Source organism: Canis aureus, chromosome 19, assembly GCF_053574225.1.
Source record: "Canis aureus isolate CA01 chromosome 19, VMU_Caureus_v.1.0, whole genome shotgun sequence".
NCBI lineage: Eukaryota > Metazoa > Chordata > Mammalia > Carnivora > Canidae > Canis > Canis aureus.
This window is the reverse complement of record NC_135629.1, coordinates 33,400,178-33,427,813: the sequence shown is the minus strand read 5'-3', so window position 1 is coordinate 33,427,813 and position 27,636 is coordinate 33,400,178. Positions and strand designations below refer to the sequence as shown.

The following is a 27,636-nucleotide window of genomic DNA, read 5'->3' as shown; positions in this document are numbered from 1 at the left end:
GCCATTCAAGCTTTTAAAAGAAAAATAACCTTGTAGCAAATAATTCACCTTTTATTGAGTTAAAATTCACAAAACATAAAATTCACTATTTTAAAGCATATAATTCAAGTTTTAATATATTCATGGCATTAGAGCATCTGGCTGGCTCTGTCAGAAGAACATGTGACTCTTGACCTTGGGATCGTGAGTTTGAGCTCCATGTTGGGTGTAGAGATTACTAAAGCAAATTAAAATAGGGACGCCTGGGTGGCTCAGCAGTTGGGCGCCTGCCTTTGGCTCAGGTCATGATCCTGGGATCCAGGATCGAGTCCTGCATCAGGCTCCCTGTGAGAAGCCTGCTTCTCCCTCTGCCTATGTCTCTGCCTCTCTCTCTCAGTCTGTGTCTCTCATGAATAAATAAATAAATCTTTAAAAAAAGAAAATAATAAAATAAAATAATAAAATAAAATAAAATAAAATAATAAAATAAGGGATGCCTGGGTGGCTCAGTGATTGAGCATCTGCCTTTGGCTCAGGTCGTGATCCTAGGGTCCTGGGATTGAGTTCCACATCGGGCTCCCCACAGGGAGCCTGCTTCTCCCTCTGCCTATGTCTCTGTCTCTCTCTGTGTCTCTCATGAATAAATAAAATATTTTTAAACAATTAAAAGTAAAAAAATATATATATATATACGTATATATTCACAGTGTTGTGCAACCATTACCACTATCTAATTCCAGAACATTTCCCTCTTCCCAAAAGGAATCCCTGTACCTGTTTGCTGTTATTCACAGTTTCCCTGTCCCTTCATCCCCTGGCAACTATAACTACATCTTCTGTCTCTTTGGATTTACCTGTTTTAGCCATTTCATGTAAATGAGATCATAAAATTTGTGGCATTTAATGTCTAATTTCTGCCACTTAGCATGCTTTCACGGTGCATCCATGTTGCAGCATGTGTTGGTACTTTATGATTATAGCTAAATTCTAGTCCATTGTGTGGTTATACAATATAATATGTATTTAAATGGACATTTTGTATTGTTTCCACTTTTTTGCCTGTTGTGAATAAGCCACATGGCAAATTATTCACTTTTATCAACCAATAATACCACTAAAGCCCTGAGAGGCCCCACATAGCAGAGCATTCAGTCCCTTATTAAATGACAGTACAGATGCATGTGATCTTGAAGCCTGCCCATGCCTGTCACTCAGCTCAGAGCTATAGCCAGAGGACAAATACAGTGCTCTTGATTTTATGAACTCAGGCACACAGGCCAAGAATAAACCTAGCTGGTTGGAGAGAATGAAAATCCTAGAAAATCTTTTGGATTGTGCCAGGTTGTATTGTGGCATGAAGGGTTGGGATTATGGTACATGGTGCCATTGTGGAAGGCTGTCGGAAATCCTGTGATTTCCTCCTCCTCCCACCCCCACTGAAATGCACAGCCTGTTTTCTTCATCTCACCTCACTACAAGTGACATTTATACAGTGGGTATCTTGGGATGAACAGCTTTACTATGAGTCACTTACATTCCTTAACCACAGCTACACCTCCAAATGCCTTTATTTGCTTAGCTGCCCATTATTACCACCAGTGGATTCATTCTGCAGAGCTAGATTGGCCAGGTTAATTTTCAGGATTACTATGTGAACAGGAATAGCAGGCAGCAGAGCTAGCTGGGCGTCCCAAACACCCCGAGCTGCTCTGCCAGACAATGGTGCAGTGTAATCATCACAGCAGGCTCTCTCCTAGACTTCTCTCTGGGATCTTCTGAGCCCCTTTGAAACAAGAACAGGTGTCCCTAGTAGACCATGGCTGGTCTTCGGAGCAGCTCTCTAAGATTCAGTGTCCCTGGAGCATGGCCAGCCTGTCTGCATAGCAGCGTGGACCATGGTTGCCCCTGTAGGAGGCACCAAATGCTTTACTGGGAGTCAACAGAGAACCACAGCTGGAGATGCTGGGGCCACTGTGGGTGACATCAGGGGCAGCTCTGATTTTTCTTGTGCAGAATATTAAGAATATTCACAGGATGAAAAAGATTGGGATTTTTAAAGATTTTTATTTTCCCAAAGAACCTCAGTTGGGACATAAAGGTAAGGAATCAAAGGAGAGAAAAATGTACAAGGATTGAAAAAGAAAAAAAGAAAACCAGCATTGTTTGCAGATAACACGAACATGTTCATAGAAAGTCCAAAGGAACTCTATAGATAATTTTTTGGAATTAATAAGTGAGTTTGGCAAGATTGCTAAATACAAGATAAGTAAACAAAAATCAGTTGTATTATTATATGACAGCAACAAAAAAATAGAAAATGGAAAAAAAAATTTAATGATACTATTTACTGGGTTGCTGAGCTACAGCGGTTGAGCTCTGCCTTCGGCTCAGGGCGTGATCCCAGGGTCCGGGATCGAGTCCCACGTTGGGCTTCTTGCAAGAGAGTCTGCTTCTCCCTTTCCCTATGTCTTTGCATCTCCCCACCCCCCATGTCTCTCATGAATAAATAAATTAAATTTTAAAAACCAACAACAACAAAAAAATATTTACTATTGTATCAACAAATACAGAATCAAGAAATACAGAATAAGAATGAGTCTAAAGAATTATGAAGTATTAGAGGAATGTTGAAAGACCTAAAGTAATGGAGGTAGAGACTAGTATTTGTGAGTTGGAAGGCTTTTTATCACTGGCATACCAGACTTCCCTAAAATGCTATATAGATTCACTGTACACCCATTTAAAATCCCAGCAAGTTTTTTTTATGGAATTTAATAAACTGCTTCTTAAACTTGTAAAGAAAAGCAAAGAGCCAATTAAGCAAGATAGTCCCGAAGAAGAACAATGCTAGATGATTTACATGCCCAGCTGTCAAACCTAATTATGAAGCAACAGTAAATCAAGGCAGTGTAAAATTGCACAAAGTAGGGCCAACCAGTGGGGCGGGACAGCCCAGGAACAGATGCATGTAGATACAGTCCCTTGAATTATGATAAACGTGCACTGCTTTGCAGGGGGGAAAGGGGCTGTGTCAACTAGCTATCCATCTGGGAAAAAAAGTTAATCGTGACCTCTTTGGTGGGCAGAGTTACTAAAACAGCCCCTTAAATATCTACCTGTTGAATCCCCAGAAACTGTGGATATGATGACAAATCACTCCCATAGTTGTTATGTTGTATTACAGTTGACCCAAAGACAGGATTATCTGAGGAGGCCTGATCCAATCCTATTAGCACTTAACAATGAAGGGATTCAAAGCACGAGAAAGACTCAGTGCTATGGCTGGTTTGCAGTCGGAGAGGGCCCCATGAGAAGGAATGCCAGTGGGTTCTAGGAGCAGACAGCCCCTGGCTGACAACCAGCTAGACAGCAGGGATCTTAGTCCTAGACCACAAGGAACTGAATTCTGCTAATAACCTAAATATAATAAGCTTGGAAGCGGATTCCTTCTCAGAGCTTCCAGATCAGAGCCAGCTGATGCCTTGATTTCAGCTTTGTGGTACGTTCAGAAGAGAACTCGGCTAAGCTCCCTCCTGACCTGCAGAACCGTGAGTTAATAATTGAGTGTTGTTTGAGGCTGCTAAGCTTGGTACTTTGTAATGCAGCTATAAAAAAGAATACGGCCTCATCCACAACCTTGTACCATGCACAAAAATCAAATCTGGGTGGATTATAGATCTAAATGAAACAATAACGCTTTTATAAGGAAACACAGAAAAACCTCACAACAGAGGTTATCCAAATGGCCAGTAAACATATGTAATGATGCTCAACTTCATTGGCCATACAGGAAATTTAATAAAACCACAGTGAGGGACGCCCAGGTGGCTCAGTGGTTGAGCATCTACCTTCAGCTCAGGCCGTGATCCTGGAGTCCCAGGATTGAGTCCCACATTGGGCTCTTCACAGGGAACCTGCTTCTCCCTCTGCCTATATCTCTCCTCCTCTCTCTATGACTCTCATGAATAAATAAATAAAAATCTTAAAAAAAAAAAAAAGACAAATCACAATGAGATGCCATTTCACACCCACCAGTATGGCTAAAGTGAAACAGCCTAATAATTCCAAGTCTGGGCAAGGACGTTGTATTCATTTCCTAGAGCTGCTGTGACAAACAACCACAATTTAGGTGACTTAAAACAACAGAAATTTATTCTCTCACAGTTCTGGAGGGTGGAAATACCAAATCAAGGTGTTGGCAAGGTTAGTTACTTCTGGAGGCTCTGAGGGAGAATCTGTTCAGTGCCTCTTCCCTAGTTTCCAGTGACTGTAAGCAATCCTGGGCATTCTTTGACTTATACACATGTGCTTCATGTACAGATGTGTCACTCTACTGTCTGTCTCTGTGTATCACATGGTGTTCTTCCTTCTGTGTGTTTCTGGGTCCAAATTCCCTCTTTTTATAAGGGCACTAGCCATATTGGGTCTGGGGCCAACCCTAGTCCAGTATGACCTCAACTCAACTTGATTATAACTAGGAAGACACTGTTTCCAAATAAGGTCATATCCACAGGTTCCAGGTAGACATAAATTTGGGGGAAATAATATCCAACCCAGTATGAATGTGGAGCAACTTGAATAAATAAATAAAATCTTTAAAAAAAAAACAAAACATTATGCTGAGCAAAATAAGCCAGACACCAAAAAACCACATACTGAATGACCCCATTTATATTAGATGTCCAGAATAAGCTGATCCGTAAAGTAAACACAAAGAGACATGAAGGAAACTAGACACATGAAGGACCTATAGGGAGAGGGCAATGGAGAGTGAGTGCTAACCAGTGTGGATTTTTTTTTAATTGTGGTAAATTTACCATTCTACTCCTTTTTTTATTTTTATTTTTTATTTATTTATGATAGTCACAGAGAGAGAGAGAGAGGCAGAGACATAAGCAGGCTCCATGCACCAGGAGCCCGACGTGGGACTCGATCCCGGGTCTCCAGGATCGTGCCCTGGGCCAAAGGCAGGCGCCAAACTGCTGCGCCACCCAGGGATCCCCCATTCTACTCCTTTTAAAGTGTACAGTTCAGTCTTGTTTCTTTTTGATGAAAGTGTTCCAGAAATAGATAGTGGTAATGGTTGCACTACTTTGTGAATATACTTTAAAAAAAAAAGTCCTCGGAACACCGGGGTGGCTCAGCAGTTGAGCATCTGCCTTCGGCTCAGTTCGTGATCCCGGAGTCCTGGGATTGAGTCCCACATTGGGCTTCCTGTGTGGAGCCTGCTTCTCCCTCTGCCTATGTCTCTGCCTCTCTCTCTGTGTCTCTCATGAATAAAATATTTTTTTAAAAGGTCCTCAATTGTACCCTTTAAAAGAGTGACTTTTAAGATATATCAATTGTATCTCAATGAAAAGAGATCTATACCCCACATCCTAGTCATTAGGGAAATGCAAATCAGAATCACAGTGAAATGCTACACACCTATCAGAGCAGCTATTATTATATATATTTTTTAGGGTGGCTATTTAAAAAAAAACAAATGGAGAATAAGTGTTAGTGAGGCTATATAGGGAAACCCTTGTATATCACTGGTAGAAATGTGAAATAGTACAGCTGCTGTGGACAAATTTAGTGGTTCCTCAAAAAAATTACACATAGAATTACCTTATGATCCAGCAATTCTACTTCTGGGTATATATCCCAAAAACTTGAAAGCAAAGACTCAAACAGATATTTGTATACTGATGTTCATAGCAGCATTACTCAAAATAGCCAAAAAAATGAAACTGCCCAAAATTCATCAACAGATGAATGATAAACAAAATGTGGTACCTAGGGACACCTGGGTGGCTCAGCGATTGAGCATCTGCCTTCAGCTCAGGTCGTGATCCCAGAGTCCCAGGATCAAGTCCCACATCGGGCTCCCTGAATGGAGTCTGCTTCTCTCTCTGCCTATGTCTCTGCCTCTCTTTCTGTGTCTTTCATAAATAAATAAATAAAATCTTTTTTAAAAAAGTGTGGTACCTATATACAATGGAATAGTATTCAGTTTTAAAAAAGGAATGAAATTCCAATACCTGCTAAAACATGGATGAACCTTGAAATCATCATGCGAAGTGAAATAAGCCAGACACAAAAGAACAGTGTTGTAGAGGAGCCTGCTTCTCCCTCTCCTGCTGCCACTCCCTCTGCCCGTGCTATCTCACTCTCTCTTTCAAATAAATAAACATCTTTTTAATTCTTTATTTGAGAAAGAGAACATGAACAGGGGAGGAGGGAGAGAGGGAAAGGGAGAAGCAGACTTGCCACCGAGCAGGGAACCAGATGTGAGGCTCTATCCCAGGACCCTGAGATCATAACCTGAGCCAAAAGCAGAGATTTAACCAGCTGAGCTACCCAGGTGCCCCCCCCAAAAAAGAATTTCTATTTGGGATGATCAAAAAGTTTCCAAAATTGATATCGTGATGGCTAATATACCACATTGTGAATGTACTTACTGTCACTGAATTGTATGGTTAAAATGGTGAATCTTCTGTTATGCGTATTTTATCACAATTAAAAAATAAACATTGAAGTACTTTTCTTCAGAGGTTCTTGTAATCTAGTAACGCTGAGACTTGTACGATGAAGGGTCTGGATCTTGGAGGAATATATATATATGGACTATCAATCACTCAGCCATAAAAAAGAGCTTGTCATTTGTGACAACATGGATGTACCTAGAGGATATTATGCTAAGTGACATACATAAGTCAGAGAAAGAGAAATACTGATGTGAGGAATCTAAAAAACAAGACAAATGAGCAAACAAAAAACAGAAACAGAATCATAAATGCAGAAAACAAACTAGTAGTTGCCAAAGGAGAAGAGGGTGGGGGTAGGGGCAAAATGAGTAGAAGGAATTAAGATGTACATCATTCCAGTTATAAAATAAATGAGTCACAGAGATCAAAAGTACAGCACAGGGAATATAGTCAAGAAGACTGTAAAAACAGTATGCTGTCACATGGGTGTTGTATGGTGACAGATGGCAACTACATTTATTGTGGTGAGCACTGAGTAATGTATAGAATTGTCCAAGCACTATATTGTATACCTGAAACTAATAAAACATTGTATATCAATTATACTGAATTTTTAAGAAACATCATATAGTCAATAAATGAATGAACTTGGATATGAATGAATGAATGAATGAACTCATGTTACGGTGCCATGATTTAGAATTTTGATATGTTATATGCAAAATATGCTTGCTTTGTCATAAGAGAAAACATCATATAGTCAATAAATGAATGAACTTGGATATGAATGAATGAATGAATGAACTCATGTTACGGTGCCATGATTTAGAATTTTGATATGTTATATGCAAAATATGCTTGCTTTGTCATAAGAGCTTTTAAGCTAGCCAATGTTATTTTTTTTTTTTTTTTTTTTTTTGCCAATGTTATTTTTAATGTTTTGAATAGGCAATGCATTTCATTGAAAAAGGAAAGTGGTAAAAGTCTCTCTCCTACCACTGTTCCTTTCCACCTACTTCTCACTATAACCCCCGCCTCTGCTCCAGATACTCACTGTAATAGCGCCTTGTATATGCTCTCCTGTGTTTTATATGCAGATGCAAGTAAATATGAATATATATCCTTATCTCCTCCATTTATTTACACTGAGGGTTAACACTGGTCCGTTTAGGCTATATGCTTTTTGCAAGACTTGGCTACCTCTCTGGTGCAAAGTATACCACAAAGTGAATCTCTGATTAAATTAATTATCTTTCATCTTGGAGAGATTCTTCATGCAGAGAGTTCAATTTGTTTGAAGGTAATTCCATGTTGAAGTCGAATTCAGGCCAAACCCCAGCACTGCCAAGTCTTACGTAACCCAACAGAAGCTGAGCTTTCAACCAGCTGCCATATGTTGTGAGGAATAAAGCCAGAGAACTGATGCAGATAGTTCTTAAAAGTCAAGTTTTCGCGTGCCTGGATGGCTCAGTTGGTTAAGCATCTGCCTTTGGCTTGGGTCATGATCCCAGAGCCCTGGGATAACCCCCATGTCAGGCTCCCTGCTTAGCGGGGAGCCTGCTTCTCCCTCTCCCTCTACCCCTCCCCCCAGCTCCTGTTTTCTGTTGCGCGCTCTCTCTCTCTCTTTCTCTCTCTCAAATAAATAAAGTCTTCAAAAAAAGTCAAGTTCTCACTCAAAATCTCTAGGGGTAAGAAACCAGCATATATTAATTATGTATTACATATACATATAATTAATATATTTTAATACATTTATGTGTATATATGTTTGGGGAGGGGGGATGTGACCCTTATTGAGCTTATCCACCAGAGTGGAAATAGTATCTGTATTAAAACAAATGTTTGTTACTATGACTTCTGCATCACAGTTAAAATCCACTCAATCAAAATCCACTAGTTAAAAATCAATACCTTCTTTGAAGCTACAGCAACACTTAAATAAGGTTAAGACTCAAAAAGCAGGACTTTGTTTGGTTGGAAAGTGAATTACACTTCCCACTTGATAGGGCACCTGGGTGACTCAGTGGTGAAGCATCTGTGTTTGGCTCAGGTCATGATCCTGAGGTCCTGGGATCGAGTCCTGCATCAGGGTCCCTGCAGGGAACCTGCTTCTCCCCCTGCCTGTGTCTCTGCTTCTCTTTCTGTGTCTCTCATGAATAAATAAATAAAATCTTTAAAAACAAAAATACTTCCCACTTGCTCAAATAGACTTACTTTTGTAACAAAATTGTGTTTTTTCACAGAGCTAAGAGTCCCCTGGACTCACCCAGTCAGAACAGCTGTCAGAGGGTTTAATCCTGAGATTGTAAGAAACCCAGGCACGCCTTGTAAGGACAGTCTTCTCTTGGCCTTTCTCCCCAACCAGAGATTTGTGGATGTGTGGAATGATACCACCATCAGCAATCATGGCCTTGATGAGAGAGGCTAGTTCTTCATCTCCACAAATAGCGAGCTGCTTTACCTTCAAGTCTGGGGTGCCTCTCTTGCCCCTCAGAGTCGCTCTGCGGTGAGGTCCTTACTCCAGGTTAGCCGCACTGTCCCCCACGCTACGCGAATAGCACTCATGGCTATTCGTCCTAGATTTCAGGCGTCTGTGAATATGGCCCACCAGGAACTGCACACCAGCTCTCTGCCAGGGGAAGCTGCCTTTGTCTTGGCCGTTCTGGAGTTCTTCCCAGCCTTACTGCCAGCCACTTCGAATTCAGCTGTGGCTCAGGGAAGCAAGGCAGAGAAAGGCCATTGAGGTAGCTCGGGCAATCCCACCACCTACTCCATCATACCACCATTGAAGCTGCTAAAAATATAGATCTATAGATGAACAAAAGGTTATTATGTGTCATGCTTCTTCAGAAAACACTCTTTTTCCTCCCCCTAGTTAGAAGTATTAGAAGAATACATACCAGGATATTTATTTAAACTGCTTCCTGAAATGGTTCCACTCTGTGCTCCCTGAGGGTGAAGCTCTGTGGGAACCTGTGGGGAGGAGGAAGAGGGAAGCTGAGGGAAGTAGGAGTGTGGAGAGGGTGCATGCCCCTCCCAAAGCCACTTCTCTGGAGCTTGCTAATTTTGTTTCGCCTCTGTTTTTCTTCTCCAGGTACTGGCGGAGAACACTGGGCATGCAGGTCCGCTACGCGTACCATGAAGACTATCAGTTCTGCTATTCTTTCCGGGGCAGGCCTGGGCCCAAACCGTCCATCCTCATGCTCCATGGATTCTCTGCACACAAGGATATGTGGCTCAGTGTGGTCAAGGTGCAGTTCTAGGTTCTTCTCTCTCAACAGGGTGTCACTCAGTAAAGAAAAGAGTGTCTACTTACATGTGATGTCATCAGCAATGATGGAGAGCCAAGGGAACCCAGAACTGTGGTTCAAATCATCTTAAAACTAATTCAGGGGGTACCTGCATGGCTCAGTTGGGTAAGCCTCTGACTTCAGCTCAGGTCATGATCCAGGGTCCTGGGATCCAGCCCCATGTTGGGCTCCCTGCTCAGTGGAGAGTCTGCTACTCCCTCTCCCTCTGCCCGTAGCTCCCCCTGCTTGTGCTCTCTCTCTCTCTCTCTCAAATAAATAAATTAAAATCTTAAAAAAAAAAAAAAACAAGAAAACCCCCAAAACTAATTCAGTATAGGGGTGCCTGCCTGGCTTAGTCGGTAGAGCATATGACTCGAGATCTCATGGGTTGGGAGTTCAAGCCCCATGTCTTGGGAGGGAAGTTCCCCAGACTCCCACCTCAAGCAGAACCATACCTGAATGATTCCAAGTAGGATCTACAGCAGGGGGAAAGGCTCACACATCCTATAGTTCTCTTCTCATTTCCAAATTCTACTGGAAGGAAAGTCATCCTTATGCCTTAACAAACCTCTTGCTTCCTGACCCACCTCAGATGGTTTTGGTATAACTGGTAGTTGTGTATTGCTAACTGATATTTCTCAGCTTCTGGTAAAAAGTGGCATAAATATAAATGGAAGGTGTTTTAGGATAATCATTCCAGGAATTAGACCTCAATGCGAAAAAAAAAAAAAAAAAAAGGTTGAAATCAGAAGCAGTGTGATCAGACATGTTTCTGAGCTTTGCTCCTGTTGGCTCTGGAGCTGCCCAGAGTTCTGGGAGAACAGAGGCTTCTTTCCTAGTTCCAAGTCAGTGGCTACACAACTAGAATAAGTGTGGAAGGGGTGAAAGGGAAGGAGTTAGTACCTATCAACTGGGATCAAGAAAGAGCGAGGGGCATCTGGGTGGCTCAATGAGTTAAGCATCTGCCTTTGGCTCAGGTCATGATCCCAGAGTTCTGGGATCACGTCCCGCATTGGGCTCCCTGCTTGGTGGAGAGCCTACTTCTCCTTGTCCCTCTCCCTCTGCTGCTCCCCCTGCTTGTTTGCTCTCTCGCTCTCTCTCCTGGTCAAATAAGTAAAAATCTAAAAAAAAATAAAGCAAGATCATTTGAGAAAACAGTTCTATTTTAAAAAAAAGAGTGAGAGACTCAAGCAGGCTACCCCAACCTTTGTCCCCCACTTCCCCCCTATTCCAGAGCCTCCTGAGTTCCCTTCCATTTGAGTCTTGGTCTTTGAGGGCCTCTGCTCCCTATGAAACTACTGGCAGTGCTTACTCACATCAGATGTAACTAGGATAAGACACTGGGTAGCTTAGGCCCATACATCCTCAGGGATGGCTGTCTAGGTCACTTGTAAGTGGGGGCAACCTCCCTAGAAGAGTGAGCAGACATGTCCTGCACACCACATACTGACTCTCTGCACCTGTGTGTTCTTAGTTCCTTCCAAAGAATCTGCACTTGGTCTGTGTGGACATGCCAGGACATGAGGGGACCACCCGATCCTCCCTGGATGACCTGTCTATAGATGGGCAAGTAAAGAGAATACACCAGGTAAGAGGAGGCTCCACCCAAAATTGCTCATACTGGGCAGCCTGGGTGGCTCAGCGGTTTAGTGCTGCCTTCAGCCCGGGACGTGATCCTGGAGACCCGGGATTGAATCCCACATCACATGGAGCCTGCTTCTCCCTCTGCTTGTGTCTCTGCCTCTCTGTCTCTCTCTATGTGTGTCTCTCATGAATAAATAAATAAAATCTTAAAAAAAAAATGCTCATATCTTACCCACTTCGTATACCCAGGTCCAGAGAGCAGGTAAGAGAGTTCTATGCTGACTTGTAACCAGTCTCCAATGCATTCTGACTACAGATATTTTTAAACAAAATGGCACCCTAATGGTATCATTAGTCAGCTGTGGAGGGCCAGGACCTATTGCAGACTGTTCTCCTTTAAGCCCATTTTAGTTATTTCTCAAGAAACATGATATGGACATTTTTTAGCTCTTTAAAAAAGGATTTTAGAATTCTCAAGACCATTTCCCTGGAGTCTATCTTTTGCTTACTACCTACATGACATAATATAACGATAGCCCTTCTGCCTAGTTGTGGAGGATGGGGCAGGTACTCTTTGCATTTTGTTCTGTTTTAGCATCTAGCTTCAGCCTCTCTCTGGCTGGGCTTTCAAGGTTATGGGACTCATGAGCCACTTCAGAATTTAGTATTCGTAAGTTTCAGATTGACATTATGAATTTTCCCCAGATGAGGTTATTTATTTGATGTCTGTGTCCAACCTAACCCCCTTTAAAGTGTGTATTCTGATGAGGTCAGGAACCTAGTCTTTTGGGGTCTGCTATATCCTTAAGAGCTGACTTTAGTTCCTTGTACATAATAGATATCCAATAAATGGTTTTTTTATGTGGGTGGATGGTTGGATGAATGGTTAGATTGTTGAATAGACAGATAGGTGGATCGTTATATGAAATGGATGGGTGGATGAGTGGGAAGGGCTTTCAATGTAGGGCAAGAGTCAGCAAACCATGGTTGGCCTGCTACCTATTATTGTAAGCCAAGTTTACTTAGAATATAACCATGCTTATTCTTTGACATATTACCTCTGGCCACTTTGTGCTACAACAGCAGAGTTGAGTAGTTGCAAAAGAAAACATTTGACCCACAAAGCAAAAAATATTTTTCCCTTGGGACCTTTGTTAAAAAAAAGTTTGCTGGCTCGTGAGTTGGGGAATCCTTGTCAGTTTTATACTTATAAATTACCCTTCAGTCACCTGTGCCAGGTAAAGAGGATTAGATGCCACAGGGCTTGTCTGGGTAAGGATCTAGTAGATTGCAGGCCCTTGTTCATTACTTGTCACTTCTTCTGGGAAGTACAGAGGTTTTCTGCTGTATAATCTGTAGTTACCGTCTACAGCTATATAACCAAAGCTCTTTCTCATTTTCCTCCCTAGTTTGTAGAATGCCTCAAGCTGAACAAAAAACCCTTCCATCTGATAGGCACCTCCATGGGTGGCCATGTGGCTGGGGTATATGCCGCTTACTACCCATCAGATGTCTGCAGTCTTTGTCTTGTGTGCCCTGCTGGTGAGTTATAAGGCAATAGCCCTGTGCATGACTTGAGCATGGCACGGTCTGAATCTCTAAAGAACAGTGTCTGCACTGACTGTCTTATAGAACCATTTTTCGGTGTCTACTTGAGAGTTATGCAACGCTTAAGTGATAACTAACCAACAATAGCTGTATAACCATAATCATAACCATACTAACTTTTAAAATCTAGAGCCAGCCTTGTTCCACAAAGGATTCAAGGTAGTTAATTAAAATGTGTCTAGTACTTTGCAGCATATAAATACTTTTAAATATAATGATAATATTAACATCAACCCTTTTTTAAAGATTTTATTTGTTTATTTGAGAGAGAGGGAGAGCGTGAGCAGGGGAAGGGGTCAAGGGAAAAAGACAAGTAAACTCTGCGCTTAGCACAGACCTTGATACGGAGCTCGATCCCATGACTCTGAGATCATGACCTGAGCTGAAACCAACAGTTGGATGCTCAACTGACTAAGCCACCCAGGTGCCCTTAACATCCACCATTTATTGAGCTTTTACGAGCTAAGGTCTTTATATGGATTTAGTTCTTGCCATATTCTTATGAGGTGAAAATGCTTTTTTGAAAATGCTATTTTTATGCCTCTCTCCTTTTTTGTGAAAACTCAGAAACCTCAACACATGACAAGATCTTTTTTAAAAAAATAAAAAAACCCTAGTTTCTGTGTTTTTATGTATATACGTGTCAACTTGAACTGTAATAGGTCCCTAGAAATTACAATTTGAAGTTGGATTTTTTAAAAAGATTTTATTGGAAAAAAAGATTATATTTTTTAAGATTTTTTTATTTATTCATGAGAGACAGAGAGAGGCAGAGACATAGGCAGAGGGAGAAGCAGGCTCCTTCAGGGGAGCCCGATGTGGGACTCAATCCCGGGTCTCCAGAACCACACCCTGAGCCAAAGGCTGATGCTCAACCACTGAGCCACCCAGGTGTCCCAGAAAAGATTATATCTTTTTAAGTAATCTCTGTATCCAGTAGGGATTCAGACTTACAACTCCAAGATCTAGAGTCGCATACTCCATCGACTGAGCCAGCCAGGTGCCCCTGAAGTTGGATTTTTAAAATTCATTTTTCCAAAAAAAAAATTCATTTTTCTTAAATAAGTCTTCAAATTTGGATTTATAATGTGTTAGAAAATCTTAATTTTTTTTCTTTTTCCTTCTCCTGCTCCCTCTCTGATACTTTATTGGAATATGAATTACACATAGTACATCACCCAAATTGTAAGTGTATATCTCAATAACTTTTCACATGGATAATTACTATCCAGGTCAAGATAGTATGCTCATTTTATAGGTGGGAACATTGAGGCACAAAGAAATTATGTTACTGCTAGAGCTGCAATAGGAACAAATCCTAGGCTGTCTGACTCCAAAACCCAAAGTGTGGCTTTTTTGGAAATCCTTTAATGTCCGCTACCTCTTTGATGTCACTCTTACTCACTACCTCCTTTATCTGCTGGAACTTGCCATGAGTCAAACCTTCTACTGAAACCTAACGAAACTGACCTTTAAAATCTTTGTCACCAAAATCATTTTCAGGTCTGTTGAGGACATTGAAATTGAAAGTAAACTCCCAAAGGGTTTTCTTTTCTCTTTTTCCCAAGTACCATGTCTGAAATCATTTGGCCTTGTAGTAATAAGGTTTGAGAATTGGATAAATAGCTCCTTTTGGAAGTTTTTACATTTTTAATCACTTATGGAAGGTCAGATCTAACTGGCTTTTTTGAATGTGTGTTCATTTACTCAGAGAAGAGTTTCACACCTAAGTTTCAATTAGAAATTTAAAATTAAGATATTTGGGTGCACCTGGATGGCTCAGTCAGTTAAGTGTCCGACTCTTGATTTTGGCTCAGGTCATGATTTCAGGGTCTTGAGATCTAGCCCTGCACCTGGCTCTGCACTGACTTATGGAGCCGCTTAAGATTCTCTCTCTCCCCCTCTACCCCTCCCCCTACTTGTGCTCTTTATTAAGATTTTTGTGTGTAGAAATGAAATGATAAGCTTTTTTACTTTGAAATAATTTTAAGGGGTGCCTGGGTGGCTCAGTTGGTTGGGTGTCTGCCTTTGGCTCAGGTCATGGTCCCCAGGATCCTAGGATTGAGCCCTGCTCAGCAGGGGGTCTGCTTCTCCCTCTCCCTCTGCCTGCCATTCCCCCTGTTTGTGTTTTCTCTCTCTCTGTAAAATAAATATATAAAATATTTTTTAAAAAATTTTAGATTTACAGAAATGTTTAAAAAATAGTAGAGTCCCATATATCTTTCACCCAGCTTCCCGCATTGTTAACAGCTCGCCTTACCATGGTAAATTTGTCACAGCTTAGAAACCAACACTGGTGTGCTACTATTAACTGAACTTTATTGGATTCCATTAATTTTTCCACTCATGTCCTTTTTTTGCCCCAGGATCCAATCCAGGATAGCACATGACATTTAATCTAAGATTATTTTTAAAGTAGAAGGAAGGGTACCTAGGTGGCTCTGATGGTTAAGCGTCTGCCATCAGCTCAGGTCATGATCCCGGGGTCCTGGGATTGAGCCCCGCATCGGGCTTCTGCCCTGTGAAGAGTCTGTTCCTCTCTCTCCCTCTGCCTGCTGCTCCCCTCTGCTTGTGCTCTCTCTAGCTCTGTCAAATAAGTAAATAAAATCTTTTTAAAAGTAAATAAAGTAAAAGAAAGTAGATCTTGTAATCTGCCCCATGGCATCCCGAAAGCCTCACAATGCCCGTGCTAACTTTAAACGAACTGCTGAATATGGGAGATTTGCAAAGTGTGGATCTCAGCAGCACGGTATTGGTGTCACCACCTTTCTTTGTGAAATATAGCTCCAGCAGCGAAGTTAAACACTTAGACCTTGGCTCTGCATTGGAAGTGAGAACTAGTTTTGCCCTCCTGTGCGCACATCAGCTCATGTGAATTCTCGTGTTTTGCTTCAGGGAGATAGGAAATGCTGGTCAGTCTCAGTGAGCACCTAATGCTGTCCGGGAGGAAGAGGGGCTATGTAGCAGACACCTCCTGCCCCAACATGGGGGGTGGCTCAGAAGGGGCCTCTCTCTCTCCCTGTGGTAATGTATTGACCTTCAAACAGAGATTACTAAGTGGCTCCAGGCCAAGGGAAGGAGGCGTCAGTCACTCCATTCCTGCCACCATGTATTTTATTAGCTCTCCTCTCAATGATACGATGTGAAGGGGCTCAGGCAAGTTGTCTTCTAGACTAATGCTGCTTAAACTCTATGCTACATGTGCCTCCCTAGCAACTTGATCAAGTGCAGATTTGGATTCAAGAAACTTAAGAGAGGGGCTGAGATTCTGCATTTTCTACAGGCTTCCAGTGCTGCTGGTCCATGGACCACACAGTTTGAACAACCGATCCCTGAAACATCCCGAAAGAGTTTTTTTTCTGTGTTTCTCGGAATGTGGTTTAGACTTCAAGCAAGGATGGCAGTAGCAGTGAAAAAGAAATCTGGTGGAAAGGCACCTGAAATATATTAGCTCTAGGCCGATATTAGAGGTTTCCTATATAAAATGGGAGTTGGTAAGAAGGTCGATACATTGCCAAGATGTTTTGGTTTGAATCCCACAGGCCTGCAGTACTCAACTGATAATCAATTTGTACAGCGGCTCAAAGAACTGCAGGACTCAGCCGCCGTCGAGAAGATCCCCTTGATCCCGTCCACCCCAGAAGAGATGAGTGAAATGCTCCAGCTCTGCTCCTATGTCCGCTTCAAGGTGCCCCAGCAGGTACCGTGACCCCAGCTGCGATAGGCCTGCCCTCTGACAAGTGCTTGGGTGGCCTGTGCCAGCTTCCTGCTCGTACCCTTCCCTCTTGTGCTCCTCTCTGTCATCATTCAGCGGGTGTCTGTACTGTGCCTGTGACATGCCAGGCACCGTGTCTGGACAGTGGTGAAGAAAGAAGACAGAGAAGGTACCTGGGCAGACACAGGCCAGTGCAATTAACAAGTAAATACTTACAAATTGTGATAAGTCCTATGGAGGAAGTGAAAATGGTATAGTGATGGAAAGCAGGGCGGCAGAGGAGACTTTGCTAAGCCCCTCTGAGGAAATAGTGGGGACACAGATGGGAAGAACATAGGTAAGTGCAAGACACTGGAAGGGGGCTGCGGGTTGGGGGTGTGACTGGTCCCTAGAGAGGGAGAGTGGCGGAGGGAGGCAAGAGATTGCAGAGACTTTTTTCCTTTTCTCTTTTCTTAATTTTAGGACTGCTTTACACTCTTAAGAATTATTAAGAACCAGGGCACCTGGGTGGCTCAGTCAGTTAAGCATCTGCCTTTGGCTCAGGTCATGATCCCAGCGTCCTGGGATCAAGCCTCATGTTGGGTGTCGGGCTCCTTGCTCAATGGGGAGTCTGCTCCTCTTTCTCCCTCTGTCCCTCTCCCCACTTGTGCTCTCTTTCTCCCTCTCTCAAAAAAATAAAATCTTGGGGGTAACCCTGGTGGTTCAATGGTTTAGTGCCACCTTCAGCCCAGGGCCTGATCCTGAAGACCTGGGATCAAGTCCCACGTTGGGCTCCCTGCATGGAGCCTGCTTTCTCCCTCTGCCTGTGTCTCTGCCTCTTTCTCTTTCTCTCTCTCTCTGTCTCTGTCTCTCATGAATAAATAAATAAAATCTGTAAAAAAAAAAAAAAAAAAAAAAAAACCTTAAAAAAAAAACCTAACCAAACAATTACTTGATGTTATTTCCAGCCTTGATTGTATCTTAGGCTAAGCAGAGAATATGTCCAGGTGAAGTGGCTATGAGCCCATGTCAGGTGTTTTTACATGCTTTGGCTTCCCAGGATTAGCCAATTTCCTTCCTAATTACAAAGGAAAGAGTATCAGTTGACCCTAACTCCCAATTACAATGCATCCTACATGGTGGGGATTTGGAACACCAGGCCCTAAACCTTGACAATGCCGTAAATTGCTAGACTTACCTCCTTCGCTGTCCCAGAGCCATGGGGCTTGAGGAAACACACCGTGTCTTGCCTTCTAACGGTGGCCCACTTCTCCGCAGATCCTTCAAGGCCTTGTTGACGTCCGCATTCCTCATAACAACTTCTACCGAAAGCGTAAGTAGCCCTGCTGAAGCTTTGCACTTGTGACAAGTGAAGCCTCGTGGGTGGCTGGCTTTTGTATGTTACATTTCTGACACTTTGATAGCTTTCTGGGGCCCCTAAAAGACAGAAAGTGGTGGCCCGGACTCCATGACTGTCCCAGAACTCTATAGCAGTGCCCACGGCACAGCCCAGCATGCACTCACTTTGTTTTCCTTGTCTGCAAAGTGTTTTTGGAAATCGTCAGTGAGAAGTCAAGATACTCCCTCCATCAGAACATGGACAAGATCAAGGTCCCCACACAGATCATTTGGGGGAAGCAAGACCAGGTATGTAGTGTGTCCCTGGGGCCTCCTTTGCCAGTTACAGCAGCTTCTGGGGACAAGCAAGAGGTCTTTTATCAAGTGAGCCTCACTGACTGGTTTCTGATACCAGGAAGAGATAGAATGCACCTTGGTGAGGTGCTGATATTTATGGGGAGCATCATTCTCTGCGTTGAGAGCAATTATTTTGATCTTTTAAAATGAAAGGCGATTTTAGGGACGCCTGGGTGGCTCAGCGGTTGAGCATCTACCTTCGGCTCAGGGAGTGATCCCATGGTCCTGGGATCGATCTCGCATCGGGCTCCCTGCATGGAGCCTGCCTCTCTCTCTGTGTCTTTCATGAATAAATAAATAAAATCTTAAAAATAAATAAAATGAAAGGCAATTTTATTTATTTATTTTTTTTAAAAAAAGATTTATTTAACACAGAGAGAGTGAGAGAGAGGCAGAGACACAGGCAGAGGGAGAAGCAGGCTCCATGCAGGGAGCCCGACGTGGGACTCGATCCCAGGTCTCCAGGATCACACCCTGAACTGCAGGCAGCGCCAAACCACTGCGCCACCGGAGCTGCCCTTAAAGGCAATTTTAAATCACTTTTATCAAAACCATGTAGTCTCATAGTACAAAAAACTTTAAAGAGTACAAAAAAAGGTTTATAATGAAAATGAGATCTCTTTTCCATCCCAGATCCCAATTCCTATTTCCTTGAGGCAGCTTTTACTGTCTTGTCTACCTTTCTTACATTTTCTGAGGCATGGATTAATATGTTTTCTGTGAAGGCGGCAAATATTTTCGACTTTATGGGCCCTACTATCTCTGTCGCAAATCCTGAGCTCTGTTGCTGTGCAAAAGCAGCCATAGACAATATGCAAACAAGTGGCATGATAGAGTTCCAGTGAACTTTTATTTCTACAAACAGGCAGTGGGCCATTGTTTGCTTACCACTATTCCAAGCACTGTACAGCCTGCACAGCAGAACCTGGCAGCCCTTCCCAAAAAGAGTTCTGTGCATCAGTTCAAGTATTTCCCCCTCTGTGTTCAGTCCACCAGAGTGGGAGGGCCTTGTAGAGATATACAAGGTCTATTACTGTTTACGTCCCTTTGGCCTGCCAGCACAGTGCCTGGGATGCAGGAGACCCAGAGTATACAGTGAGTGAGTGAGCAAGCAAGCAAGAACATAAATAAACACACTAGCAAAGGGACAATCCCACCGCCTGACTACCTATACATTTAAGTCAGCTAACAGATTTATATTGAGCACCTGCTACATGCCTGTCACCATCTTAGGCTCAGGGGATCCAGCAACTTCTAGTCTACCTACCATTAGAATGCATGCAGAGCTCAAATTCTGGGTGAGGTATGTCATGTGAGTGTAAGGTTGGATCCTGTCTTGGTAATTTTTATATTTTGTTCAAGATGGATCTTTTTGCATTAATGCTTATTTTCTAAATACTGCATTAAAATAATCTTCATCTTGATTACTGAGGTCTTTGGAGCCTGCGTAAATTTTGTGCCCAAGGCAAGTGCCTCACTGCCCTCACCCTAGTCCTGGCTCTGGCCTGAAATGGGGTGGAGGAAAATTGTTTGACCATCTATGTGAATGTCTTGCCTGAGAAATAGCTGAGGCAGTTCCCATAGACATGCATACCTTCAGAGGGTCCACATAGCTATTTCACATACCTCTGAGTGACCATGGGGAATGCTGGATTGGCCAGCTTAACAGTGTCAAACCTAGAGACTCATGTGGGTTATTTTTGAGCTATGGTTCCTGACCTCTCTGCAAGGTAGATTTTCAGTTGGGAATTACTACTTTTTCATGCTTTGACTGGTTGACTCCACCTGCATTTCCTCTGGGCATTCTACAGAAGCTGGGCTTTATTTCTGCTCAGACCATTACCAGAGCAGCCTTTCCTGTGAGTATGGGGCTGGCAGAGGTGTCTGATTCCTCCATGGGGTGCCCCTTTCACTAAGCTCCCTACTTGCTGCTCCTATTTGTGGCCCAGGGGGGTGCTTTGCCATGCTCTGTGCTCCCTACCGTGGCTGAGGCATGCTGCTCACCCCAGTTCCCAGGTGGAAAATCTTGGTTTTAATAGTCTGAGTTGACAAGGATGGAGCTCAAAAATAGACAGCACTTGAGTTTGTGAGGGGTCTTGCTTTTGCATTGAAGGTAAAAGGAGGGGTCCTCCTGTGTGGGATGAGTTGAAGGTGTAAGTGATGACAAACAGGGAACAAATGCAAATCTGACACTACAGGACAGTGTTGGGGAGAAAACATTGGACAAGTATAAACAGCAAGGTAACCCAGGTGATAGTGAAATTAAGTGCATTGTTCAGGAAGGGTCAGGGGTCAATCCTGGAGAGCCGTGGCATTCGTGTCAGAAGAGCATTCCCCATTCACAAATATCAGGGCCTGTGGTCACACAGCTCTGGGGACCCCCAAAAGACCTTCAAAGGAACATTCTCCTCCTGGCTTGGGATAATTAGCCTTCACCTCCTGTGTCTTCCCTGTTGTGCCCTTCCCAGAGCTGGCCGTCTCTAGTCCAGGACGGTAGGGTGCATTCTCGGGGTCCAGCCTGATTGTGGCCATCTCTAACACAGCCCCATGGCTCCCCACTGCCCTCAGACAGAGGCCCATCTCTCCACCAGGCCTTCCCTGCTCTCACCATGACCTGCCCACCATCTGCAAATCTCTCCCCTCTGTGCACTCTCAGCTCCCAGGATGTCTCCCCCAGGGGAGCCCTCGTCTGCTGACCAGCCTGGCTTCCCTACCAGACCAAGAAACTTCCTCATGGGCAGGGACTATGTGTTTCCCCTTTCATAATGCTGGCAGAACATGAGTCCTGGCACGAGATTGCAGAATAAAACAGGCATGCAGTCGCTTCGGTCAGAGAGCCACGAGCACCAACGCTGAAGTGACTTGGTCCTTTTTTTTTTTTTTAATATGTATTTATTTGAGAGAGAGTGAGAGAGAGAGCACAAGCAGGGAGGGGGCAGAGGGAGAGAAAGAAGCAGGCCCCCTGACGAGTAGGAAGCCCATTGTGGGGCTGGATCCCAGGACCCTGGGATCATGACCTGAGCTGAAGGCAGGCATTTAACTAGTGGAGCCACCCAGGTGCCCCTGAAGTGATTTGGTCCTAAACATCACCCCTGCCAGGCCCCGCACACACACAGGCTTGTAAGTCTTCTCTATCTAGCGTCCGCTCTCGCCCCACAGGTGCTTGACGTGTCTGGTGCAGACATGTTGGCCAAGTCAATCGCCAACTGCCAGGTGGAACTTCTAGAAAACTGTGGGCATTCCGTGGTAATGGAGAGGCCCAGGAAGACAGCCAAGCTCATCGTTGACTTCTTAGCTTCTGTGCACAGCCCAGGCAACAACAAGAAGCTGGACTGAGACCCCGACCGCAGCCTGCGCTCACACACAGCATCTACCCCCATCTCCAGAAGCGGACGCGGCCACCGTTTCTCAGGGATCCTGCCCCTAACGTGGTCGGAGCGCCAGCGTCCCTGAGGAGGCCAGTCCCCCCCCCCCCCACCACCATCCCTGTCCCCGGTCTCGACAGATCCACAGAGCTTCGGGGGCCATGAGGGAATCTCCAAGATATTTTTTCACAATCTAGAAACTCCTGTGGGACAAAGTAAAGAAAACCCAGCCATGAAATCTACCCGGAAGTCTTCAAGTTCATGTTGCAAAGCAGCTGCCTTGGACCGTGATCACCAAGGCCATTTCCTTTAAAACATCCTTCACAGACTGAGAACTCGAGGTTTTCCTGTTGCCTCGACGTTCTCCCCTGCATGGTCAGTGGCTGTTTTAGGAGCATTAGTCTCCATCTGCTGAGCCCTTCTCATTTCTGTCTAGTTTTAAGTTTTGCATAGAGGCCCGTATGTGAATGCACTGTGTCCACTGCAAGACCAGGAGAATGCAAACTGTAAGAAATGTTAGCACATGAGGAGGGGTGCAGGTCCACTTCTGCTAGCCCTCCTAGCTGCCAGAGCAGTGGAGAGCACAGGTGGGTGGTTTGATGGGCTCCCCCGCATGTCAGCCCCTGGCATAAGGGAGCCCAGACCCGTCGAGGTATGAAGAACACCTAGCAGGGTAGGTGTCCTGGGAATAATTTATTATTTTTTAAAATAGGACTAATGAAGCAATAATGTGCTATAATCAGACTCGGGTTCCACCACACAAGCGCCTCGTGGGCCTCTTTTCTATCTTGCTGTGCTATGAAGACTGTTGGGTGTAAAATACTAGTTTGTTAATGAATTCTGTGAATTCCGTGAACAGTAATGTGATTGAAAATAAATCTAAAACAGCTGTAAACGTGACCACAATGACATGAAATAAATTTAATAAATCTAGATCAGCAACATGCAGACAGTTCTGATTCCTAAGCTCTTATTTATTTTTTAATTTTTATTTTTAAGATTTTATTTATTTATTCATGAGAGACAGAGAGAGGCAGAGACACAAGCAGAGGGAGAAGCTCTCCGTAAGGAGAGCCTGTTGTGGGACTCGATCTAAAGACCCCAGGATCACGACCTGAGCCCAAGACAGAGGTTCAACTACTGAGCCACCCAGGCATCCTCCTAAGTTTCTATTTAAGTACAATGCTGGCAGATTTTCTGTTAACTTTAAGAAGTGTCTTTTCAAGTAAGGCTTATTCGAAGGCATTGGAAGACCTTTGTTAGTTTTCTTTTAAGAAGTCATGTTTGTAATTTTTATTCAGCTGAAATTATATATCAGAAACAGAAGGGATCCCTGGGTGGCGCAGCGGTTTGGCGCCTGCCTTTGGCCCAGGGCGCGATCCTGGAGACCTGGGATCGAATCCCACATCGGGCTCCCGGTGCATGGAGCCTGCTTCTCCCTCTGCCTGTGTCTCTGCCTCTCTCTCTCTCTGTGTGACTATCATAAAAAAAAAAAAAAAAAAGAAAAGAAAAACAGAAGGCAAGAGTCATCAAACTGTTCCTTTTGACCCTTGTCTGGTGTACAGAAGAGCACTTAAAGTCCCCAGAGCCTTGGGGCGCCTGGGTGACTCAGTTGGGTAAGCATCTGACCCTTCATCTCAGCTCAGGTCTTGATCTCGGGGTCATGAGTTTGAACCCTGCATTGGGCTCCATGGAGCCTACTTAAAAAAAAAAAAAAAAAGAAAGAAAGAAAGAAAGAAAAAAAAAATCTTTGGAGCTTAAGTCTTTCAAATCTTTTTACAGACAGCCTGCAGCCAAGTAGTTCTAGAAATAAAGTGAGATAAACTTTATAGTTTAAAAACTATGGTTTTTAGTTTAAACTTTATATAGTTTAATTTATCAGAGAAGAGTAGAACACAGATCTTTAAAAACAAGATAAAAGAAATGAAAGAAAGAAAGAAAGAAAGAAAGAAAGAAAAAGAAAGAAAGAAAGAAAGAGAAAGAAAGAAAGAAAGAAAGAAAGAAAGAAAGAGAAAGAAAGAAAGAAAGAAAGAAAGAAAGAAAGAAAGAAAGAAAGAAAGAAAGAAAGAAAGAAAGAAAGAAGAAAGAAAGAAAGAAAGAAAAGAAAGAAAGTGATGTCTCAGATGTTGGGCTGCAGCTACAGCTGTGTTGAGAGGGAATGTTATAGGCCTCAGTAACATATTAGCAGAGAAGAGGGGCACCTGGCTGGCTCAGTTGGTGGAGCCCGCGACTCTTGATCTTGGGGTTGTGAGTTCAAGTTGCACACTGGGTGTAGAGATTACTTAAAAATAAAATATTTTTAATAATGAAAAATCATTAATCAAATACAAACCTGGCAAAAAATAGATGGACATAATACAGGTGAGAGCAAAAAAAGTAGATATTAGACACACTGCTTGTTCCAATCCTTCCTGTTCATCAAGTATTCTGAGCTTAATGCAGTCCTGGGGAAGGGGGTCAGTCTGGGTGGGTTTGGGTGATGAGAGATGGTACCCAGGGTAGCCGAAGAAGCCTCCAGCCTGGGGTAAGTACCACAAATTGGAAACCATACTGCGTGCAGGAATTGTTATGCCCGGGGGTGAACAGCAGCTAAGGATCATATCCTCATTTGCTGCTGTACCGCACCCACTCTGGGCTCAGCCAGGCAAGGTGTGTGCTGCCCATCCCACCAAGAGGACAGTGGACAGGGTCTGCAGCAGCAGGATGCAGGGCTCACCTCCTCTGCTGCTGTCACTGGAAAGCATCAACAGGAAGTCATGAGCAGAGCATATGAAAGAGTCATTTGGACAAACCTACAAAGTGGGTTGTGGTGGTTCTCCCTTGGGCCTGCAGTTTTGACCCCACTGTAAGGAAGACTGGAAAGCAGAAATGCACAGCATCAGGGAACCTGGGTGGCTCAGTCAGTTGAGTGTCTGCCTCTGGCTCCAGTCATAATCTCAGGGACCTGTGATAGCCCCTTGTCGGGCTCTCAGCTCAGCTCGGTGGGGAATCTGCTTCTCCCTCTCACTCTCTCTGTTTCTCTCAAATAAATAAAATCTTTAAAACTGAAAAACGAACTGCATAGCTCCCCCTTTGCACCCTGCTTTCTGCCCTTGTGATGATGAAGAACTTGCTGGTTACCGCCAGCTGGCTGCCCCCCAAGCCACAGCTCAATGGGTCATGTGGCGGGTGTTTTTAATGACAGTCTTGGGAAGAAGAAAAGGGTTCATTCATCACGGCCTTGCCTGAAAGACTGCCAGAAGCTTCTGAAGTGACAGTGGAAAGCCCCAAGGATCACAAGCGGACTCTACACCCATTTCCTGGAGTGGGGCCTTCAGGGCTGCTGAGGATGGACCCTGGGGGCAGGTACCGAGGGAGCTGAGGGACAGGCCATGCTTAGGTCTTAACTGCCCCCGCTCTGGGCTTCTTATCTGGCACAGAGGCAGTACCAGGAGTGACTGATGAGAGAAACACATCAGCATGATCCTGCTGCCCATGTAAGTCTGCTTTCCATTTGAGGCCCCATGAGTATTCCCCATCCCAGGGAAACTGACTTGTTGCTTTCTCCAAAGGAAGTGCCCAGAAAGTACTGTTGAGATTTTATAAGGTAGGTCAGGCCAGCTGGAGGACTGAACTGTCTAACTGTGCACCAGATGCTCTTCAAGTGTGTTCCATGCATCTCACACATCTCTGGAAGGTACATATAACCTGTGCCCATTTTACTTTTTTTTTTTTTTTGAGATTTTATTTATTTGAGAGAGAGCACAAGAGTAGGGAGAGGGGCAGAGGAAGAATCAGACTCCCTGCTGAGCAGGGACCCCCCCCCCCCGCCCCACACACACACCCCACCCCAATGTGGGGCCTGATCTGGGGACTCAGATCATGACCTGAGCTGAAGGCAGATGTCCAACCTACTGAGCCACCTAGGTGCCCTTTATTTTTACTTTTTAAGCTGTGCCCATTTTATAGCCAAAAAACTAAGGCATGGAGACATGTAGTATCTTGCCCAAGGTTACACAAATAAGTAGAGAGGGGTGCCTGGCTGGCTTATTTGGTGGAGTATGCAACTCTTGATCTCAGGGTTGTGGGTTCAAGGCCCCATGTTGGGTGTAGAGATCACTTAAAAAAATAAGGGGTGCCTGCATGGCTCAGGTCACAATCTCCATGTCCTAGGATGGAACCCCAAGTCAGGCTCCCTGCTCTCTGGGGAGTCTGCTTCTCCTTCTGCCTCCCCCTCATGCTCTCTCTCTCAAGTAAATAAAATCTTAAAAATGGGACACCTGGGTGGCTCAGCGGTTGAGCATCTGCCTTTGGCTCAGGGAGTGATCCCGGTTTGGGGATCAAGTCCCACATCGGGCTTCCTGCATGGAGCCTGCTTCTCCCTCTGCCTGTGTCTCTGCCTTTCTCTGTGTCTCTCGTGAATAAACAAATAAAATATTTTTTAAAAATAAAAATAAAATCTTAAAAAATAAAAATTAAAAATCTAAAAAAAAGGATTAAAAAAGAGTTTATGATTAAAGGTGACTTACAAAAATAATGCTTTCACTGGTTCAGGCAGGAGCTCTCTGGCCCAACTTCCAGTGAAGCCTCTTGGCCCACCTGAACCAGGTCCGTGTGTGGCTGTTCTAGCCACAGATCACCAAGGCCGCACCTCAGGCCTCTGCTAAGGAAGGTGACCTGGTTGTTCTACTCAGCAAATAGTTAAGGCCATCCTATTGCCCAGCTTCCTGCTAGGAGGAAACAAGCATATCTACATTCCAGCATTTAAGGGTGCTGCCTGAAGGGACGGTCTGCTCATCTTCCAGCCTTTTATAGCCAGGATGGGTGTCCTGCCCTACCTGGAAGGGCTTATTCTCCTTGTTAATACCTTCATCCCTCTGCCATACTCTGGAAATAATCATCAGTGTTGTTCGCCCAAAGGAGTTTTCTGGAGGGGAGGTCTCCTCTGCTTCTTCCCCATTGGGTCAGGCTTAGAAGGTGGTCAGTTGATTTGGCTCTGCGCCTTGCTGCCATTCCAGAAGTGCCCAGGGCTCTGCCTGGGATCAAGTTTAGGCTCCCTTTGAAGGGTGTCAACTCCCTGGACTTCATACTGGCCAGGGCTTTCCCACGGCCTTCAGAAAAATTTTAGGTTTTTTTTTTTTTAAGATTTTATTTATTTATTCATGACAGACAGAGAGAGAGAGAGACACAGGCAGAGGGAGAAGCAGGTTCCACACAGATAGCCCGATGCAGGACTCGATCCCAGGACTCCAGGATCACACCCGGGGCCAAAGGCAAGTGCAAAACCGCTGAGCCACCCAGGGATCCTCCCACCCACCTTTTTTAAGATTTGGGGGGGGGGGGTTGTTGTTGTTTTTTAAAGATTTTATTTATTTATTCATGAGAGACACAGAGAGATCGAGGCAGAGACACAGGCAGAGGGAGAAGCAGGCTCCATGCAGGGAGCCTGACAGAGGACCCAGGTCTCCAGATCAGGCCTTGTGCTGTAGGCGGCGCTAAACCGCTGAGCCACCCAGGCTGCCAAATTTTAGGTTGTAATTAAATATAAATGCTGACTTTAGGTCCCTCGTTTACTTCCCAAGCCCTGAATATCGATCTCAGGACAATCATCAACTGGTAGTTAATTAACGTTGGTCTAAAATGATAGATGCAGATTTTAACATCCACATGTACCAGCCTTCTGCTTTGGGGACTTTCTGTCGTAGATCGAGAAGTCTTTTATTAAAAGTGGCAATTCCCTGGGTCTGTTCCAGAAATGTTTGCTGCAATACTCTTTGGCCAGGTTTGGAGCACTTTCACCCCATCTGTTTCATCACTGTCTGTCTCCTATCCATCTGTCTGTCTCTTTCAACCACGCACACAGGCGCACAGAGACACACTCTCCCCTGACAGTTGGGAGCTCTGCTCTTCTGATCCTTCATCTTGTATGTCTTCCAACACCACTTCTTTAACCATACAGACTGGGCTTTCTC

General features: G+C 44.1%; 1 protein-coding gene across 4 annotated transcripts in view; it reads left to right on the top strand.

Annotated features, from left to right (window-relative positions):
• ABHD6 (abhydrolase domain containing 6, acylglycerol lipase) overlaps positions 1-22,637 on the top strand; it is a 41,248-nt gene extending 18,611 nt beyond the window's left edge. For all 4 annotated transcript variants that reach the window (XM_077858356.1, XM_077858358.1, XM_077858357.1 and 1 more), the window contains 7 exons: positions 9,544-9,700; positions 11,214-11,327; positions 12,733-12,865; positions 16,474-16,631; positions 17,904-17,958; positions 18,172-18,272; positions 21,480-22,637. In XM_077858356.1, coding sequence (XP_077714482.1) covers positions 9,544-9,700; positions 11,214-11,327; positions 12,733-12,865; positions 16,474-16,631; positions 17,904-17,958; positions 18,172-18,272; positions 21,480-21,656 — 895 coding nt within the window. In that variant the 3' untranslated portion in view covers positions 21,657-22,637. The remainder of the gene's footprint in view (positions 1-9,543; positions 9,701-11,213; positions 11,328-12,732; positions 12,866-16,473; positions 16,632-17,903; positions 17,959-18,171; positions 18,273-21,479) is intronic.
• The last annotated feature ends 4,999 nt before the right edge of the window (positions 22,638-27,636 follow it).